Source organism: Balaenoptera ricei, chromosome 1 (genome assembly GCF_028023285.1).
Source record: "Balaenoptera ricei isolate mBalRic1 chromosome 1, mBalRic1.hap2, whole genome shotgun sequence".
In the NCBI taxonomy this organism is placed as follows: domain Eukaryota; kingdom Metazoa; phylum Chordata; class Mammalia; order Artiodactyla; family Balaenopteridae; genus Balaenoptera; species Balaenoptera ricei.
The window spans coordinates 167,868,668-167,890,760 of record NC_082639.1 but is presented as its reverse complement, the minus strand read 5'-3'; the positions used below and the strand labels follow the sequence as shown (position 1 = coordinate 167,890,760).

Below are 22,093 nucleotides of genomic sequence, written 5' to 3'. Positions count from 1 at the left end.
CCTGATGATCAGAGATGTTGAGCATTTTTTCATGTATTTATTGGTCATTTGTGTATCTTCTTTGGAGAAATGTGTATTCAAGTCTCTTGCCCATTTTAAAACTGGGTTGTCTTTTTGTTGAATTGTAGGTCATCTTTACATATTCTGGATATTAAACCCTTACCAGATATCTGACTTGCAAAAATGTTCTCCCTTTCTGTGGGTTGTCTTTTCATTCTCTTGATAATTTCCTTTGATGCACAAATTAAAAAAAATTTTTTTAGGAAGTCCTAAAAACAATGTTTAGTCCTATGTTTTTTCTTTTGTTGTGTGCCTTTGTTGTCATATCTAAGAATCCATTGCTAAATCCATAGTCATGAAGATGTACCCGAATGTTGTATGTACCCCTTATAAGAGTTTTGTGGATTTAGCTCATATTTAGATCATCAATCCATTTTGCATTAATCTTTGTATATGGTGTGAGGCAGGGGTCCAAATTCATTCTTTTGCCTGTGGAAATCCAGTTGTCCCGGAACTATTTGTTGAACAGAGAATTCTTCCTCATTGAATGGACCTGACACCCTCATTGAAAATAAACTGGCCAAAGAGGTGTGGGTTTATTTCTGGATTCTCATTTCTATTCCATTGGTCTATAGGTCTATCCTTATACCAGCATCACACTGCTTTGATTACTGAAGTTTTGTAGTAAGTTTTGAAATTGGGAAATGTGAGTCCTCCAATTTTGTCTTTTTCATGACTTGTTTGGCTACTTGGGTCCTGCTGCAATGCCATATAAATTTGATAATTGGCTTTTCCATTTTTACCAAAAAGGCTCTTAGAATTTTCATAGGGATTGCATTAAATCTGTAGATCACTTTAGGTATTATTGACATCTTAACAATATTGTCTCCCCATCCATAAACACAAGATACCTTTCCATTTATTTAGATATTCTTTAATTTTTTAATCAATGATTTGTAGTTTTCAGTGTACAAGTCTTCTCCTTGGTTAAATTTATTCCTAGGTATTTTATTCTTTCCAATTCTGTTGCAAATGAAATTGCTGTCTTAATTTCCTTTCTGTTATGTTAATTGCTGGTATAGAGAAACACAACTGATTTTCGTGGGTTGATCTTGTAATGCTGCAACTTTGCTGATTTATTAGCTCTGGCATCTTTCTTGTGGATTCTTTGGGAGAGATATATTATTAGCTGTGGGTTTTTCACCAATGCCCTTAATTGTGTTGAGGAAGTTCCCCTCTATTCCTAGTTTATTGAGTTTTTTTTATCATTAAAGAATGTTGGATTTTGTCAATTTTTTTTCTGCATCAGTTGGGATAATCATACAGTTTTCCCCCCTTATTCTATTAATGTGAGGTATTACATTGACTTTTGTAGGCTGAACCACCCTTTCATTCCTGGGGTTGTGTCAGTCTTTTAAACTTTATTCTACCAGGTGTGTGGTGGTATCTCAGTTCTAATTTGCATCTTGATGACTAATGATATTCAGCATCTTTTCATGTGCTCATTAGCCATTTGTATATATATATATATATTTTTATTTGAAAGGGGTGTTCAAAGTTTTTAAATGGGTTGTCATAATACTGAGTTGCATGAGATCTTTACATATTTTGAATACAAGGCCTTTACTAGATAAACGTATTGTGAATTTTCCCCCAATCTTCAGCTAGCTTTTTCATTTTCCTAACCATGTTCAAAGAGCATGTGCTTTAAAAGTCCAGCTAATCCTTTTTTTTTTTTTATGGTTTGTGTATTTTGAGTTCTAAGAAATCTTTGCTTACTCAAAGGTTGCAAGGATTTTCTCCTGTTTTGTTTTAGAAGTTTTATAGCTTCTACACTTAGATCCATTTATTTCAAGTTAAGTTTTGTGTTGTGTGAGGCAAAAGTCTAAGTTAATTATATTCCCCAGTGGGATATAGAGTTGTTCCATCAATTATTTGTTGAAGACTTCCTTTCCCCCTTTGAATTGCCTTGGCACCTTTCTGATCATTTGAACACATACACGTGGATTTCCTTTTGCCATAACATGGTTTGATTATTGCAGCATTTGGTTTTGAAATCAGGAAGTACAAGTCCTCCAGTTTTGTTCTAACAAGTTCACTGACTGTCTTCTAGGGCACATGCATCTCCAAACATTTTAAAATCAGCCTGTCAACTTGTAAAAATTGCTGCAATTCTGATAGGGATTGTGTCAGGTCTGTGGATCAATATTGTTTTCATAAAATGAATTAGCAAGTATTTTCTCCTCTTTAAAGAGTGTTTTGTTGGATGGGTATTATTTCTTACTGAAATGATTGCTAGAATTTACTGGAGAAGCATCTGGACCTGGAGTTCTGTGAGAAAGTTTTCATTTGTGCTATTTAGTGCTATTCAGACTTTCAATTTTGAAGAAGGCTCTAGCCAAGCAGTTTTCTACTCCTGTAAAGCCCACCCATTATTAATGCCACAAATGCTAACTAGAAGCAAAAAGTAATACTCACTAGAATTTTGGCTGGGAGAAAAGATTCCTGTCTATCAAGTTGCTATGCAGGTGGCTTAGAGAGAATTTTACTTTTCCTCCTAGTAAAGCATGACACATGGTAGGGAGGAATGAGCTCAAGTTTCTATCCCCATGAGTAGTAGTATCCTACATTTCTTCATTTTTTTTTTCCCCTTTCACAAATATATTTAACTTACCAGACACTAACTTCTTTAAGCTGGTACCATTTCTTGTTTCGAGAGCCCCAGCACCCAGCTCAGTGGTTGGCACACTGCAGACATTCCAATGTTTGTCAAGGTACAGAGAGTAATAAACACTGTTGCTCATGGTTCTGCACTGTTCTCGGGGCAATAGACAAGAGGTTGATTTTAGGACTTATTCTTCTCAGGACCAGGAAGAAGAGATGCCCAGTAGCCTACACCAAGAGAGATTTAAAAGCTACTAGAGTTCCTTGAAGAAAATTCCTTAGTACATGAGGCTCACCAAATATTTATCTTTGAGGTTATTAAAATAGCAGATGGCACTAGAACTTGTGCCATAAACCCTAGATCACTCTTATTCTTTTTGAGGATGGAGGCAACATGATAGAAGAGAAAGTATAATGGCTTCGGGAGTCACAAGACCTGATTTAAGGGATGTGTGTTTACTGATCGAAGCATCAAATGAATAAACGTGAAAACACTATATACACTTCATAATTAAGTATACAAGGGTGAGTTAATATTAACTGAGCCCATAGAAATGAATAGAGTTATACAGGTCACGTCAGTGGGAACACAAATATTCAGTCTCTCTCTGGATTGGGATTAAATGTCACAAAGTCAGCTTCAGCAAAACAGGTAATAGGTAAAAGATTTCTTTGTTCTTTTCCCACCTTTCCTCTTTTATTTCTCAATTCCTACCCTTTTCTCCACCCTGCCATTCCAGCAAGATCCAATTCACATCTGTCCTTTCAAAATAAGGCCTACCTTCAAATTTTAAATCCTCTTAGCATAATACACAAATTCACAGCTCAATATAGTAAACCTCCCAGAGGGATTTGATTTTTAAATCTAAAGGAATGAATTTTTAGAGTGAATTTCGGTTGCTGTTTCAGGCAGATGGGGAGGTGTTTTAGAAGCACAGGAGTGTTTACGTAGGGACCTATTAGACTACCCAAAGTAATCTACTCGTGGCATCAGAACAACTTCTGAAATTATTTTACTTTCACTTTAAAGCGGTTTTTCTCAGTACCCAAGGGGTTCAAATAAACTCTCTGAGACATTTTTTTGGTATAGATTTTAAATTACAAGCTTGATCTGTTACCCTCAAATACAGTTCTTAAGGAAGATTAGTTACAAATAGTTGTCAGTGCTTTCAAATGACAGAAAAAATTACATTATAGTAAAACTGGATGATTTTTTTATGCAAGAGATAACAATTTCTCTCATCACCAGATAGAATTACTCCAATTCATGCAATAAATGACAATTACATTTTTAAAAGTTGCCCTAATTTTTCTAGTTGAGATTTCATGCTTATTTTAAATCAAGACATCAATATGCTCCTGAGCTCACCTCACCCTCCCTGGGAAGTAGTGAGGACCCACGTGGTTTTTCTGAGACTCAGCTGGACTCCACAGAGTACCAAAGTATTATCTCAGTTCTCTCACTTCAGTGTGAAGGTTCCCAGGAAATCTTCAGTTTCAGAAGTAATGGCCCTGGTGGCCAATAGGAAAATATGACATATAGATTTTTTAGAACTTCAATAGTGACCTAAAAAGGTGAACAGGAGGGAAACTTTGACTTATCTTGACATAAAACCGGCAGAAATCAGCATCACCAAATTTCTGTAACTAGAAATCATGAGGGTAAAACAGAAGAGGTTTGTCTCTGATGGGGATGCCCCTCACAGTAGACTTTGTGAATGTCTTTTACAGAACCACATAATATAGTACCATCAACATTTTACATATTTACATACAATTTGAATACAAATTCTTAAAATTTATAATAGAACATTAAAATAATCTTCTAATAAAATCAGCCTTAAGTATAAGGAATCTAGATTTCAGTATCTTGTACACGTCTAAATAAATAATCTTTGATCTATAATCCTTGAAAATATTATAGTTTATGCTGACATGATACAGACAAGTCAAACAGTATTATAAGTAAAAATAAAACATCAATTTAAAAATAAACAAGCCTAAAACCACATTGAGCTGAAATTATAGAAAATCAAAACACTAAGTATACAGTAATTAAATATCTAGCATTGGGATAACCAGATGCATGCTAAATGACACAATTTCAACTCTATAAAAAGCCCTTTAAAAATCATAAGTCTCAATAAATAAGCAGAAACACGAAGGGAGGTACTGTACCAGCCAGTAACAACTAGAAAGGAAACTCTCTCTTTTTCTTTCAAATGATCCTAACAGAAAAACATGAAATAATAATCATTGCCAAAAAACTATAGTTCATGTGTTTTGTTTCTTTTAGAATGCTGCCAATGATATAAAAAGCCAAAAAGCAAGGCTTCCTAATTGTTAGATCACTGTAACCTAGAAAAGGAAATTGACAGATTTAAATAAAAATCAGACATTTGCCTATTTAAGATATGATTGAATTTTCGCTTAATGACCTCACATTAGGTCTAAATCAAGCCCATGATATGAATGTACATTCAAGCATCTGAATGTATGATCTGTTAATACTGAATTATATATGATGATTTAATTTCATTTGCCAAAGTATTAGTTTATTTTACATAAGGCCAGAATTAAAACATCTAGAGCAGGAACTAATACCTTATTTATCTTTATAGAAGGGTTCTTAGATTCTCAGAACATAATAGGTGCTCAATAAGTATTTACTGAATTGAGATGAATCCAACATTTATTATATCAGGAAGCACTGAATCCACGATGAAACTGGTTGCCTGACACTCAGAGGGAGCTCTTTAATTTTACCTCTAGGCCGGTGATTAATTTCTGGCTAGTTAATCAAGTTAACTGTCACAGATCTGTCACAGTTTCTTAATTCAGGGCCAAGATTTGTACAGTTCATTTGTTCCACAGTTAAGCCTTCTTGAAAGTTTTGTGGCTGCACATCTATAGTCACGTTGAAAGAATAATCTTTGTTATTCTACGTTGGGTTTTTGCTTATGATAACTGTCTGAAATACACATACACACACACACAAACATAATCATTTCACAAATGGAAATCTGGAGAGTGCACAAAGCCTAAATTACATAGCTCCCAAGGTGAACTAAAAAAAGACATTGAAACTGTAAGGTTACTCTTTTTCATTACACACAAACTTATTGCATGATGGCTGGAAGCAATGTCTTTGGACAAATGGTTATAAACCACAAGTGTCCTTAGCCATTAGCCTGACAAGGTAGCCCAAAATGGTTTGGCTCCAACACTGCCCTGTTTAATTCTGTAGCTCATTAGACTAGGAAGCAGCGAGGAGAAGGTGGACATGCTCTCCAAAGACTATTCCTTCCATCCACAGTGCTCAGATCAATATTTGTATCATTATGTGGATTATTCTGAGTTCCTCTGTATTGCCAGTTAAAGTTGCTGTTTCTGATGTTTGTGGTTCCTCACTGGGGAAGGGAGGCGCATGTTACAGAACTCTTGAAATAAAAGCTATTTAAAAAGTTTCACTCTTTGATTCTCACGGCCAGCATGCCTGTCCCTCTTGAATGCTGCTAGGAGAGGTAGATCCAGTGTTTAAGTCCTGCCATTCCCTGCAGTAACTTAGTGTAATAGAAGTCCACGTTGTCTGCAAAGTCTGTACAAACAGGTGACTCCGTGTCACCAAAAGTGCAGTATAATGCAGTTCCTCCCACACTGAGGAAAACCGTTGCTATGCACAGCAAGACCAGTAAAATACAGGAACCACCTCCAACTTCATCTGCAAACAGGAAAACAGAGTAAGGTTAAACTGACACAAAATTAATGCCTAGTATCTTGCTGTCTGCTCACTGATTAAGATAACTAGATGTTTCTCATATTAGCCCTCTATGGATAGTCACTGACAGGAAGCTAGGACACCAATGACTATACAAGGACCAATCAATTACCATAAAGATATACACTTGTGGAGCTTGTGAATGCTACAACTAAAACTAGCTCACTTATACAATGAATATAACCATTTCCATAAAAAAAGAAGAAAAAAATGGCAATACTTCTCTGATGTGCTCATAGCATTATTTTAGAGTACAAATTATATATAACCTCACTATTATGGTATCTTTGGAGTTCACATCATGGGACCACCTTAAAGCAAAGTCAATTTGATATTAAACAAACAAACAAAAATGTCTGAGTGGGACACTATCAAACTCTTAGAGGAAAACATAGGCAGAACACTCTATGACATACATCACAGCAAGATTCTTTTTGACCCAGCTCCCAGAGAAATGGAAATAAGAACACAAATAAACAAATGGGACCTAATGAAACTTAAAAGCTTTTGCACAGCAAAGGAAACCATAAACAAGACCAAAAGACAACCCTTAGAATGGGAGAAAATATTTGCAAATGAAGCAACTGACAAAGGATTAATCTCCAAGATTTACAAGCAGCTCATGCAGCTCAATAACAAAAAAACGAACAACCCAATCCAAAAATGGGCAGAAGACCTAAATAGACATTTCTCCAAAGAAGATATACAGATGGCCTACAGGCACATGAAAGAATGCTCAACATCATTAATCATTAGAGAAATGCAAATCAAAACTACAATGAGATATCATCTCACACCGGTCAGAATGGCCATCATCAAAAAATCTAGAAACAATAAATGCTGGAGAGGGTGTGGAGGAAAGGGAACACTCTTGCACTGTTGGTGGGAATGTAAATTGATACAGCCACTATGGAGAACAGTATGGAGGTTCCTTAAAAAACTACAAATAGAACTACCATACGACCCAGCAATCCCACTACTGGGCATATACCCTGAGAAAACCATAGGTCAAAAAGTGTCATGTACCACAATGTTCATTGCAGCTCTATTTACAATAGCCAGGACATGGAAGCAACCTAAATGTCCATCGACAGATGAATGGATAAAGAAGATGTGGCACATATATACAATGGAATATTACTCAGCCGTAAAAAGAAATGAAATGGAGGTATTTGTAATGAGGTGGATGGAGTTAGAGTCTGTCATACAGAGTGAAGTAAGTCAGAAAGAGAAAAACAAATACAGTATGCTAACACATATATACGGAATCTAAGGAAAAAAAAAAAAAAAAAAGGCCATGAAGAACCTAGTGGCAAGACGGGAATAAAGACACAGACCTACTAGAGAATGGACTTGAGGATAGGGGGAGGGGGTGGGGTGAGATGTGACAGGGTAAGAGAGTGTCATGGACATATATACACTACCAAATGTAAAATAGATAGCTAGTGGGAAGCAGCCGCATAGCACAGGGAGATCAGCTCGGTGCTTTGTGACCACCTAGAGGGGTGGGATGGGGAGGCTGGGAGGGAGGGAGATGCAAGAGGGAAGAGAAATGGGAACATATTGTATATGTATAACTGATTCACTTTGTTATAAAGCAGAAGCTAACACACTATTGTAAGGTAATTATACTTCAATAAAGATGTTTAAAAAAAAAAAAAAAAATGTCTGAGTGGGATCTTGCATCTTAGTAATACTCAATTTTATCTTTCAGTGGAATAATGAAGTTCTAGCTAGTACAGTAATTTCATTTCTTAAACAACTTTGGCAGGCTTGTTTTTAATAAAAATGTCCACATAAGTCTTTCTATATTGAAGAAAATAACTATTCTCTGGTTGAAAGTCTTAATGATCACTCATAATTAAAGAAAAATAAAAAATATTTGGAAAAGACTAAGACTTTTATGATCAGCATGAGGAGGGTGTACCAAAACCTTCTTGGAAGGTCATCTGGCAGTATCTATTAACATTTTAAATTAATTTATCATCCTGCCTGGGGCACTTTTGAGAGTGAAAGCGTGTTAAGTGAATGCAGTGCTGGGACAACAGGTATAAACAAGGAAGGGCTGCCTGAGGCCAACTGGTCCATAGGGTCCTGATCACCTAGCCTAGCAAATCCACTTTCAGGAATTAAGCCTACAGATCTGCACAAAACACAGTATCATATTTACAAGCATGTTCACTGCAGCAAAGTTTGTTATAACATAAAGTTGAGAATAACTTAGTTATTCTAGTTACAATGGAAGAGTTAAATAATTATGGGAGATTCATATCATGGAATACTATGCAACTGTTTAACAGAATGAAGTAAATTTAATATGTTGTTCAAAGAAAGATGTCCAAGATTGATGGTTAAATTAAAAAGACGTGACATAACGGTATATAATGAACCATTCATGTTAAAAAAAAAAAAGGGCACATGTGTATGTACACACATATACATGCATATATACAGAATGCATTTTGAAAGGATGGTAAGAACTTCAATCAATACCTGGGGGAAACCCCCAAGGGAGGGAGGGTTGAGAGCCTTAAACTTTTTACTTCATTACTGTCTAAGTTTTTTCATGATTAGTGTATATTACTTTTATGATTAAAAAAACAAATTTTACAGAACCCAATATAAACCAAATAGAATTTATTTGGAAGATTTTACAGTAATATGTGAATATATTCTCCCCATAAAAAATTAAATATGGTGTGTATCCTTCCAGATCAAACACATGTGGTTTCAGGATTTTTATAGAAACAGGATTATGTAATTGTATTGTCCTGTGATTTACACATTTACAGCTTAATAGATTTTAATAGTTAATAGACATTAATAGATTTAATAATTTATACTTAGTATAATTTTTATACACACAAATAAAAAGGATCATATCATTCATGTTGTGTTTCTTGGGGTTTTTTTGGTTTTTGGTCAGTTCAGTAGTTTTACCATCTTCTCTCTTTTTGGCATGATTCCCATCCACCTTCTTATCTTTGTTAACAATCTAGTTTATGTATTTTTCTGGGTATTTCTTCATTCTCATATATTTATATACAAACATTTAGATACAATTTATTTTAAAACATCTATTTCGTTTTATCTACATGCATTGATAGTATTTAGAGCTGTGCTGTCCAACATGGAAGCCAAGAGGCACAGGCGGCTACTGAGCACAAGTTACATAACTTAGTGTAAGACGAGATGGCTACTAAGGGAAGTGGGGACTGTCAGTTCTAAATCCTGGGTTCCCCCTACTATGTATGCAATGATTCAATACCAATTGGTACAAACAAAGAATTGAGCACTTGATCTGCAGAGGACTGTGACAGCTACAAGCAAGGTGCACAGGTAAAATGAGGGGTGGGACAGATTATTTCCAAGGTTCCTACCAGCTTTACAATTGTAAAAATTTAGAAACCTCTACTGCTATCACTTTATGCCATATTTAGAAAGCGTATCTACACGTTGACACTGTTATTTTAACAATGCAGTTGTTTTATAAACATGAAAAGCATACTGACAGGTTCTTGGCTATATTTCTACTCACTCTGATTTACCTAGGCCTTAGATAAATTTAACCACCACCTTAAATATAAGCCCAGGAGGAAAAAAAAAAAAATCAAACAATAGCAACAGTGTTAAACTGTACTCTTGAGAGACACCTCTTTCTATAGAGTCAAGAAGAAATCAGCGAAGAGAAAATATTTGTAATCCATAAATATTTTCCACATCAGTCAAGAAGGAGTATGAACTGCCACTGAAAAGAAGACAAAAATAGCAGGCTCACTAAAAAACAAAAAACAAAAACCAGAAAACAAAACACGAAACAAAGAAACTGAAATAAGCTCTGAAAATTGAGGACTATCTGTGGGACAGGAAGGCAATGAGATGAATTTTGCAACTTGCTCACTTATTTGAGCAAAACAAATTGCTTAGGAATTATTTAAGAACTGATGATAGTTTGATCCTCCGTGTTTCTTTATGGAAGATAAAGCAACTAAGTCCACATATTCTGTACAAATCCTGTTACCAAACACCTTATTGTACATTAATTCATTCTTTCAGCAAACACTGATCAAATCTGTGCTAGACATAGTCCGAGCACTTTACCTTGATCTAAGCTGTCATCTATTTCTTGGAATCTCACTCTTCGCTTAGATGGTTTCTGTTGCATCTGGGCAGGATGATCTCCTACAGTATTATTCCTCTTCTTTAATATAGAGACCAATCCTTCAGCATGAACAACCTGTCAGAGATTATAAGCACTGTTTGTTATATTATGGTGGGACATATCAGTGATGTTTTACATGTAATGGTAAGAAGGCTAATTCAGTTCAAGGGGTATCTGAAGTCCTATTAGAGGTTTAACCAATTCCGATAGAAAAAAATCACAGTCATCAAAATCTAACAGAATAATACTTTCTCTTGTCTTCAGATATTGCCAAATACACATATCTAAAACTCTGATTGCTCTTCTAAAGCTCTGAACTGATTCCAGGGCCAGGCAGTGTGACACAGCATGAACTGGACATCAGGCCTACTTTATCCTCATTTATAGCTCCGCTTCCCTGTTAAGTCATCTATAAAATGATTCCTTATGGCCTCTCTTTGCTTAATCATTAGTCCTGGGTTTTGCTTTATAACAGAGGCTGCTTTTTTCATTCATCAGCAATTTTTAAGAAATGAACATGTGAGACTTAAAATATATTCGATACCAACTTTTAACATCAAAATGAGTGTTGTCCCCAGTTCCTCTGAGAAACTACACATTTACTGAATAATGTTCTAGTGCTCTAAATATCTTAAGGACTTCTCTTCTAGACTATCTCTCAGACCCAGTTTACTAGGGACATATTACCCTGTAGTATGCAGAGGGTGGCAAACTATGGCCACTAGGCCAAAGGCCTGCTGCCTAGTTTTGCAAATAGAATTTAATTGGAGCACAGCCAAGGTTACTCATCCACATATTGTGTATGGCTGCTACAACGGCAGAATTGAGTACAGACCATAAAGTCTAAAATATTCAATATTTGGTCCTTAGAAAAAGAAAAGAAATAGAAAAAGACTGCTGTCTATTATTTCTTTAGTCCCCCCTCTACCCCTTTCTATGCTGTCTTTCTGGTTTTCACTTGGGACACCTCTCTTCTGCCTCCACCCCACCCTTTATTTAGGAACAAAGACAAAACAGAAACCGTTGCCATTTAGGAGTTAAAAGACTCTGAGGCACAGGGAGAAAGAGAACAGAATCAGGTGGTAGAGCCAACTGGGAAGCTGGAGGCCTTACCATAGGCCCCCCTAGGCAGTAGGTTGATTCACAAAAGTTGACTTGTGAGTTGCCTGCTTGAACAAGCTGTAGGTGATGACATAGATGGGCATTGTGGCCCTAACACTGTTGATGTCAGTGGCTTGCTGGTATCCGATCACTGTAAGCTGAGGACTTCCTGTAATGTCATTTATCTGATCAATGGTATAAAATACTTATTATGACTTCTAGTTCCAGCCAGCCATCTCTGATAATAAGCTATACATAAACATTATAGATTCTATTAGTTCTTTTTATAACTCAATGCTTTTGGGGCCAAATAACTCAATATAGTCTTCTACTGGGCTTCCCTGAACATGGGTCTATAGAAACCATTATCTCAAAAAAAAAAATAAGTTAGCAATTTATTCTTTTTACAGAAAATATGTACTTCAGATGATGTATTTCTTCTGAGAAAGCTAAAATACTTTAGTGACATTAAAATAAGTACAAATTATGCAAAGGAATAGTTTTTCAAATCTTTCATCAGAAAGCAACAATATTAAAGACCATCTTCATACAACAAAGAAAAATGATTTTACAAGTACCTTGCTGAAACTGGGTACTTGAGGAAGGGAAAGAAATCCTAATAAGTTTCTAAAGAGCAAGACATGGAAAATGGAAATTAATTTTAATGAGTATATTACTATTAAAGATATATCATTGACTTTTTAAATTTTTAGTAAATGTAAAAAAAAAGGGAGTTTTCATAGATTCATTCACTATCTATTTCACTCCATAAAATAGTACATTTACCAAGAGTGAATTCACCCACCATAGGTGTTTTCAAGTTGCTTTAACTACTTAGAAAAAACAGTCCTATTAAGAATAGTTACAAAGACAAGCTCCAGAGTTGCATTACTGTTAACTGTATGTCTTTGTGATCTGAGTTTTGAATCTGTAAATTCAAGAGACAGACCCAATAATAAATCAAAAGACACTGCAAATATGAATAAATGGATGTTGAAAGACCAAGAGAAACTCTCAAAATCATCTGGAAAGACACAGAATGTGCTTCCAAGACCTAGAAGCTAGTCCTAGTGCAGCAGCTGTTAGGCCCCTACCTTAGCTCCTGCTTGCCTTAATACGGTGTGTTGGGCTCCAGAAGTCAAATAGTTAAGGGATACAAGACTTCCCAAGTGGCCCCATCTTATTTACTGTGGATGGCAATGAACTTTGGCAAATTTTTGAAAAAGGGAAGAAGTAAGAGTATGAGACATTAAAGTTGTGTGGGATGAGCCAACATTTTATCTTGACACCCTCCCCACTCAACCCTTAACTCCTGGCAAAAAATCTATCCACAGCCTTTACATGCTTTTCCTTTTTCTCTCCCACCAAGAATCTTTTGTTTCAGCAGGGCTGCTCCAGTGTCTGAAGTGAAGGAATGTGTTATTTTCCATTATTTCCTTTCAGTCTTATTCAGGGATCTTCTCCAGGGATCTTTCTTTTTTAACTGCTCTCTTTTCCTATAGTTTATAGGGATGGTGGGACCAAGTTTAGGCATAGGAGATGCAAGCCAAGGGGGAAACTCTTAGAAGACAGGTGGGTGTGGTCCTTTCTGTTCTGACAAGAGTTTTGGGCAAAGGTCTTAGAACCTACCCCTAGTACAGAAATTCCTACTTATCATACCAAGACAGTCAAACAAAAAGAAATGACTTTGGTAGAGTTTACCTTAATTTTATGGTAGAAGGGCAAGTAAGTTAAAACAAAGTCATGGTCTTAGTCTAGGGTCTCATTCAAAAGACTGCCAAGTGTTTCTAAGTAGGTTGGGAAGTTGAGTTAGGGCACATAGAAATGTGTCTTCTCCAAACTACTCTTAAAAAACATTTCTATGCCTTTTAATTTTTTAACATAATGTCAATATTAAAAGGTTAAGAAACTTTAAATCTCAAAAAATAAAGCTTTAAAAACTAAATTTAGGGAATTCCCTGACAGCCTAGTGGTTAGGACTCCATGCTCTCATTGCTGAGGGCCTCGGTTCAATTCCTGTTCAGGGAACTAAGATCCCACAAGCCGCATGGTGCGGCCAAAAAAAAAAAAAAAAAAGTTTAAAAAAAAAACAAAACTAAATTTAGGTTCCCACTTAAATTACCAAATTCCTTTCCTACCAAAACAAAGTATACCAAGCTTTACACTGAGAACAAAAAGAATGTCTAAGCTGTAATTAGTGTAATTGTTACTGGTGGTACTCTATGAATAAGTGCAGAATTAAAACAAATAATGAAACATCCATCCGACCCAGCCCTGTATATTTGTAAATAAATAGCTCTTCTGCACTTCCCCCTCAAATACCAATGATCATCTTAAATAGCACTTTAATAATGAACTATTTGTAAAAAACAAAATTATTCTGCAACTCTGCTGGCACAGAAAATCATAATATGACAAGGAAAACATTCAGAGAGGCCTTGCTGTTAGATCTGCCTCCTCAAATTAAAGGAGAAAATAGATACCAAATAATATTCTTTTACTGATCAAGGCTTTACTCAACCCAGAAACTCAAGGTTGGTAAATTTTGCTTGGTTTCCAGAAAACTTGAGAAATAACATTCATAAATCATATTAGTATATTATAAACAGCTTAAATGCCAGCAATTTCACTGTAGAGAATGAAATTCTGGTCATTCAATGTCAAATTTTCAGGTACTATTCTTCACTGAAGGAACAAGTCATGGTTCTCTGCCTGGTTCTTTAGATTTGGGTTCCATAATAAGAACTATGATTTAGTGAATCTGCACTTTATGTAAAGACATTTACATAATATTTCATACTTAATCTTTACAACTCTGTTATACAGGCATTACCAGTCCTATTTTACAGATGAAGAGGCCAAGCTGAGAGAGCTTAAATAACTTGCTTACATTTGTAGCACCAGTTACGGGCAGAGTTGAATACTAACTCAAGATTAAACCTCTTGCCATTTCCCTAATGTGAAAAGATCTTATTTTCTATGATTATTAAAATTTTGCTTAGTGTCATTTGCTATAATACATATTACAATTAAAATTAGATGAACAGAACTTTCAAATAAACCTAATAAGTTTCTTTTGTCTTTCCAAAACACTTTATAGCAACAAATCCTTATCATACACATCACCTGAATTAAGAGATACTTAAACTAATGGCTAAAACTGTCAGTCTAGAGACACTGGGGAGGAGAAGGTGAGATGAAAGATCCTTTGTGTCATTCAATAATCCGAAAGTAGATTAATGTCATGGCTACTACTACAGCAAATTAATATAACAAGTCACAGCAGGAGCAAGAGGAGGTGGCTAAATGGAGGAAAGCCATCTTCTGGAAATAACACGACGGTGATCTCTGACCCTACAATGCTTCATCTTAGAACACCACAATATAGAGAGTAAAAAACAAATGATGATGAAGTACATTGATATTGAATTTTTCAAAGATTAATTTAAAAAGGAAAAAAGGGCGCATGCGTGGTTCTACCACAATGTCGGCGCCTAGTCCATAGTGAGGGTGACAAGAAGTTAGTTTCCTTACGACCAAGGAGGCAACCTCGCAACTGCAGGACGACTTGTTGCCCCATCCATAGGGAAGAATAAGCTTCCTGTAACCGCTGCAACTGCTAAGAAGCTGGCCTTGCTGCGGTTTCTCCCAGACGTTTTTTAGATACTGTGTGGCTGACAGGGTCTTGGTGCTACGGCCAGGTGTCAGGCCTGAGCCTCTGAGGTGGGAGAGCCGAGTTCACGATATTCGTCCACCAGAGACCTCCTGGCTCCATGTAATATAAAACAGTGAAAGCTCTCCCAGAGATCTCCATCTCAACGCTAAGACCCAGATGCACTCAACGACAGCAAGCTACAGTGATGGACAGCCTATGCCAAACAACTAGCAAGACAGGAACACAACCCCACCCATTAGCAGAGAGGCTACCTAAAATCATAATAAGGTCACAGGCACCCCAAAACACACCACTGGATGCGGTCCTGCCCACCAGAAAGACAAGATTCAGCCTCATCCACCAGAACACAGGCACCAGTCCCCTCCACCAGGAAGCCTACACGACCCAATGAACCAACCTTAGCCACTGGGGCAGACACCAAAAGCAACGGGAACGACGAACCTGCAGCCTGTGAAAAGGAGACCCCAAACACAGTAAGTTAAGCAAAATGAGAAGACAGAGAAACACATAGCAGATAAAGAAGCAAGATAAAAACCCACCAGACCAAATAAATGAAGAGGAAATAGGCAGTCTACCTGAAAGAGAATTCAGAGTAATGATAGTAAAGATGATCCAAAATCTGGGCAATAGAATGGAGAAAATACAAGAAACGTTTAATAAGGACCTAAAAGAAGTAAAGAGCAAACAAACAATGATGAACAACACAATAACTAAAATTAAAAATTCTCTAGAAGGACTCAATAGCAGAATAACTGAGGCAGAAGAACAGCTAAAGTGACATGGAAGATAAAACAGTGGAAAGAACTACCGCAGAGCAGAATAAAGAAAAAAGAATGAAAAGAACTGAGGACAGTCTTAGAGACCTCTGGGACAACATTAAACGCACCAACATTCGAATTATAGGGGTCCCAGAAGAAGAGAGAAAGAAAGGGACTGAGAAAATATTTGAAGAGATTATAGTTGAAAACTTCCCTAATATGGGAAAGGAAATAGTTACTCAAGTCCAGGAAGCGCAGAGAGTCCCATAAAGGATAAATCCAAGGAGAAACACGCCAAGACACATATTAATCAAACTATCAAAAAATAAATACAAAGAAAAAAATATTAAAAGAAGCAAGGGAAAGACAACAAATAACACACAAGGGAATCCCCATAAGGTTAACAGCTGATCTTTCAGCAGAAACTCTGCAAGCCAGAAGGGAGTGGCAGGACATATTTAAAGTGATGAAGGGGAAAAACCTACAACCAAGATTACTCTACCCAGCAAGGATCTCATTCAGATTTGATGGAGAAATTAAAACCTTTACAGACAAGCAAAAGCTAAGAGAATTCAGCACCACCAAACCAGCTTTACAACAAATGCTAAAGGAACTTCTCTAGGCAGGAAACACAAAAGAAGGAAAAGACCTACAATAACACACCCAAAATAAGAAAATGATAATAGGAACATACATATCGATAATTACCTTAAATGTAAATGGATTAAATGCTCCAACCAAAAGACATAGACTGGCTGAATGAATACAAAAACAAGACCCGTATATATGCTGTCTACAAGAGACCCACTTCAGACCTAGGGACACATACAGACTGAAAGTAAGGGGATGGAAAAAGATATTCCATGCAAACGGAAATCAAAACAAAGCTGGAGTAGCAATTCTCATATCAGGCAAAATAGACTTTAAAATAAAGACTATTACAAGAGACAAAAAAGGACACTACATATGATTAAGGGATCAATCCAAGAAGAAGATATAACAATTGTAAATATTTATGCACCCAACATAGGAGCAACTCAATACATAAGGCAAACACTAACAGCTATAAAAGGGTAAATCGACAGTAACACAATCACAGTAGGGAACTTTAACACCCCATTTTCACCAATGGACAGATCATTCAAAATGAAAATAAATAAGGAAACACAAGCTATGAATGATACATTAAACAAGATGGACTTAATTGATATGTATAGGACGTTCCATCCAAAAACAACAGAATACACTTTCTTCTCAAGGGCTCATGGAACATTCTTCAGGATAGATCATATCTTGGGTCACAAATCAAGCCTTGGCAAATTTAAGAAAATTGAAATCGTATCAAGTATCTTTTCCAACCACGACGCTATGAAACTAGATACCAATTACAGGAAAAAATCTGTAAAACATACAAACACATGGAGGCTAAATAATACACTACTAAATAACCAAGAGATCACTGAAGAAATCAAAGAGGAAATCAAAAACTACCTAGAAACAAATGACAATGAAAACACGACGACCCATAACCTATGGCATGCAGCAAAAGCAGTTCTAAGAGGGAAGTTTACGGCAATACAATCCTACATCAAGAAACAAGAAACATCTCAAATAAACAAACTAACCTTACACCTAAAGCAATTAGAGAAAGAAGAACAAAAAAATCCCAAAGTTAGCAGAAGGAAAGAAATCATAAAGATCAGATCAGAAAAAAATGAAAAAGAAATGAAGGAAACAATAGCAAAGATCAATAAAACTAAACGCTGGTTCTTTGAGAAGATAAACAAAATTGATAAACCATTAGCCAGACTCAACAAGAAAAAAAGGGAGAAGACTCAAATCAATAGAATTAGAAATGAAAAAGGAAAGTAAAAACAGACACTGCAGAAATACAAAGGATCATGAGAGATTACTACAAGCAACTTTATGCCAATAAAATGGACAACCTGGAAGAAATGGACAAAATAAACAGAACAATCACAAGCACTGAAATTGAGACTGTGATTAAAAATCTTCCAACAAACAAAAGTCCAGGACCAGATGGCTTCTCCAGAGAATTCTATCAAACATTTAGAGAAGAGCGAACATCTATCCTTCTCAAAATCTTCCAAAATATAGCAGAGGGAGGAACACCCCGCAACTCATTCTATGAGGCCACCATCACCCTGATACCAAAACCAGACAAAGATGTCACAAAGAAAGAAAACTACAGGCCAATATCACTGATGAACATACATGCAAAAATCCTCAACAAAATACTAGCAAACAGAATCCAACAGCACCTTAAAAGTATCAGACATTCACAGAAAGATAGACAAAATGACAAGGCAGAGGGCTATGTAGCAAATGAAGGAACAAGATAAAACCCGAGAAAAACAACTAACTGAAGTGGAGATAGGCAAACTTCCAGAAAAAGAATTCAGAATAATGAGAGTGAAGATGATCCAGGACCTCGGAAAAAGAATGGAGGCAAAGATCGAGAAGATGCAAGAAATGTTTAACAAAGACCTAGAAGAATTAAAGAACAAACAAACAGAGATTAACAATACAATAACTGAAATGAAAACTACACTACAAGGAATCAAGAGCAGAATAACTGAGGCAGAAGAACGGATAAGTGACCTGGAAGACAGAATGGTGGAATTCACTACCACGGAACACAGTAAAGAAAAAAGAATGAAAAGAAATGAAGACAGCCTAAGGGACCTCTGAGACAACATGAAACGCAACAACATTCTCATTATAGGGGTCCCAGAAAGAGAAGAGAGAGAGAAAGGAACCAAGAAAATACTTGAAGAGATTAAGAGGAAAACTTCCCTAACGTGGAAAAGGAAATAGCTACCCAAATCCAGGAAGTGCAGAGAGTCCCAGGCAGGATAAACCCAAGCAGAAACACGCCGAGACAAATAGTAATCAAACTGACAAAAATTAAAGGCAAAGAAAAATTTGAAAACAACAAGGGAAAAATGACAAATAACATACAAGGGAACTCCCGTAAGGTTAACAGCTGATTTCTCAGCAGAAACTCTACAAGCCAGAAGACAGTGGCATGCCATATTTAAAGTGATGAAAGGGAAGAACCTACAACCATTATTACTCTACCTGGCAAGGATCTCATTCAGATTCAACGGAGAAATCAAAAGCTTTACAGACAAGCAAAAGCTAAGAGAATTCAGCACCATCAAACCAGCTCTACAACAAATGCTAAAGGAACTTTTCTAACTGGGAAACACAAGAGAAGAAAAGGACCTACAAAAACAAACCCAAAACAATTAAGAAAATGGTAATAGGAACATACAAATCAATAATTACCTTAAACGTGAATGGATTAAATGCTCCAACCAAAAGACACAGGCTTCATGAATGGATAAAAAAACAAGACCCATATATATGCTGTCTACAAGAGACCCACTTCAGACCTAGGGACACATACAGACTGAAAGTGAGGGGATGGAAAAAGATATTCCATGCAAATTGAAATCAAAAGAAAGCTGGAGCAGCAATATTCATATCAGATAAAATAGACTTTAAAATAAAGAATGTTACAAGAGACAAGGAAGGACACTACATAATGATCAAGGGATCAATCCAAGAAGAAGATATAACAATTATAAATACATATGCACCCAAAATAGGAGCACCTCAATACATAAGGCAACTGCTAACAGCTATAAAAGAGGAAATCAACAGTAACAGAATAATAGTGGGGGATTTTGACACCTCACTTACACCAATGGACAGATCATCCAAACAGAAAATTAACAAGGAAACACAAGCTTTAAATGACACAATAGACCAGAGAGATTTAATTGATATTTATAGGACATTCCATCAAAAAACAGCAGATTACACTTTCTTCTCAAGAAATCATATCAAGCATATTTTCTGACCACAACGCTATGAGATTAGAAACCAATTACAGGGAAAAAAATGTATAAAACAGAAACACATGGAGGCTAAACAATACGTTACTAAATAACCAAGAGATCACTGAAGAAATCAAAAAATACCTAGAGACATAGGACAATGAAACACAACAATCCAAAACCTATGGGATGCAGCAAAAGCAGTTGTAAGAGGGAAGTTTATAGCTACACAAGCCTACCTCAAGAAACAAGAAACATCTCAAATAAACAATCTAACCTTACACCTAAAGGAACTAGAGAAAGAAGAAGAAACAAAACCCAAAGTCAGCAGAAGGAAAGAAATCATAAAGATCAGAGTAGAAATAAATAAAATAGAAACAAAGAAAACAATAGCAGAGATCAATAAAACTAAAAGCTGGTTCTTTGAGAAGATAAACAAAATTGATAACCCATTAGCCAGACTCATCAAGAAAAACGGGGAGAGGACTCAAATCAATAAAATTAGAAATGAAAAAGAAGTTACAACAGACACCGCAGAAATACAAAGCATCCTAAGAGAGCACTACAAGCAACTCTATGCCAATAAAATGGACAACCTGGAAGAAATGAACAAATTCTTAGAGAGGTATAACCTTCCAAGACTGAACCAGGAGGAAATAGAAAATATGAACAGACCAATCACAAGTAATGAAATTAAAACTGTGATTAAAAATCTGCCAACAAACAAAAGTCCAGGACCAGATGGCTTCACAGGTGAATTCTATCAAACATTTAGAGAAGAGCTAACACCCATCCTTCTCAAACTCTTCCAAAAAATTGCAGAGGAAGGAACACTCCCAAACTCATTCTATGAGGCCACCATCACCCCGATAGCAAAACCAGACAAAGATAATACAGAAAAAGAAAATTATAGACCAATATCACTGATGAATATAGATGCAAAAATCCTCAACCAAATACTAGCAAACAGAATTCAACAACACATTAAAAGGATCATACACCATGATCAAGTGGGATTTATCCCAGGGATGCAAGATTCTTCAATATAAGCAAATCAATCAATGTGACACACCATATTAACAAAATTGAAGAATAAAAGCCATATGATCATCTCAACAGATGCAGAAAAAGCTTTTGACAAAATTCAACACCTATTTATGATAAAAACTCTCCACAAAGTGGGCATAGAGGGAACCTACCTCAACGTAATAAAGGCTATATACGACAACCCCACAGCCAACATCATTCTCAATGGTGAAGAACTGAAAGCATCTCCTCTAAGATCAGGAACAAGACAAGGATGTCCACTCTCACCACTATTATTCAACATAGTTTTGGAAGTCCTAGCCACGGCAATCACAGAAGAAAAAGAAATAAAAGGAATACAAATTGGGAAAGAAGAAGTAAAACTGTCACTGTTTGTAGATGACATGATACTGTACATAGAGAATCCTAAAGATGCCACCAGAAAACTACTAGAGCTAATCAATGAATTTGGTAAAGTAGCAGGATACAAAATTAATGTACAGAAATCTCTTGTATTCCTATATACTAATGATGAAAAATCTGAAAGAGAAATTAATAACAATTAAGAAATTAATAACTACAAAAAGAATAAAATACCTAGGAATAAACCTACTTAGGGAGACAAAAGACCTGTATGCAGAAAACTATATGACACTGATGAAAGAAATTAAAGATGATACCAACAGATGGAGAGATATACCATGTTCTAGGATTGGAAGAATCAACATTGTGAAAATGAGTACACTACCCATAGCAATCTACAGATTCAATGCAATCCCTATCAAATTACCAATGGCATTTTTTACAGAACTAGAACAAAAAATCTGAAAATTTGTATGGAGACACAAAAGACCCCGAATAGCCAAAGCCATCTTGAGGGAAAAAAACGGAGCTGGAGGAATCAGACTCCCTGACTTCAGACTATACTACAAAGCTACAGTAATCAAGACAATATGGTAATGACACAAAAACAGAAATAGATATCAATGGTACAAGACAGAAAGTGCAGAGATAAACCCATGCACCTATGGTCAACTAATCTATGACAAAGGAGGCAAGGAA

The 22,093-nt window shown here is 36.1% G+C and overlaps 1 protein-coding gene across 2 annotated transcripts in view; it reads right to left on the bottom strand.

Annotated features, from left to right (window-relative positions):
- Positions 1-3,481: 3,481 nt before the first annotated feature.
- The window catches only part of CNST (consortin, connexin sorting protein), a 129,843-nt gene continuing 111,231 nt past the window's right edge, over positions 3,482-22,093 (bottom strand). The window contains exons 10-11 of one of the 2 annotated variants that reach the window (XM_059941142.1): positions 10,544-10,679; positions 3,482-6,385 (exon numbers count right to left, since the gene is read on the bottom strand). In XM_059941142.1, coding sequence (XP_059797125.1) covers positions 6,180-6,385; positions 10,544-10,679 — 342 coding nt within the window. In that variant the 3' untranslated portion in view covers positions 3,482-6,179. The remainder of the gene's footprint in view (positions 6,386-10,543; positions 10,680-22,093) is intronic. The other variant, XM_059941134.1, reaches the window with a different exon arrangement.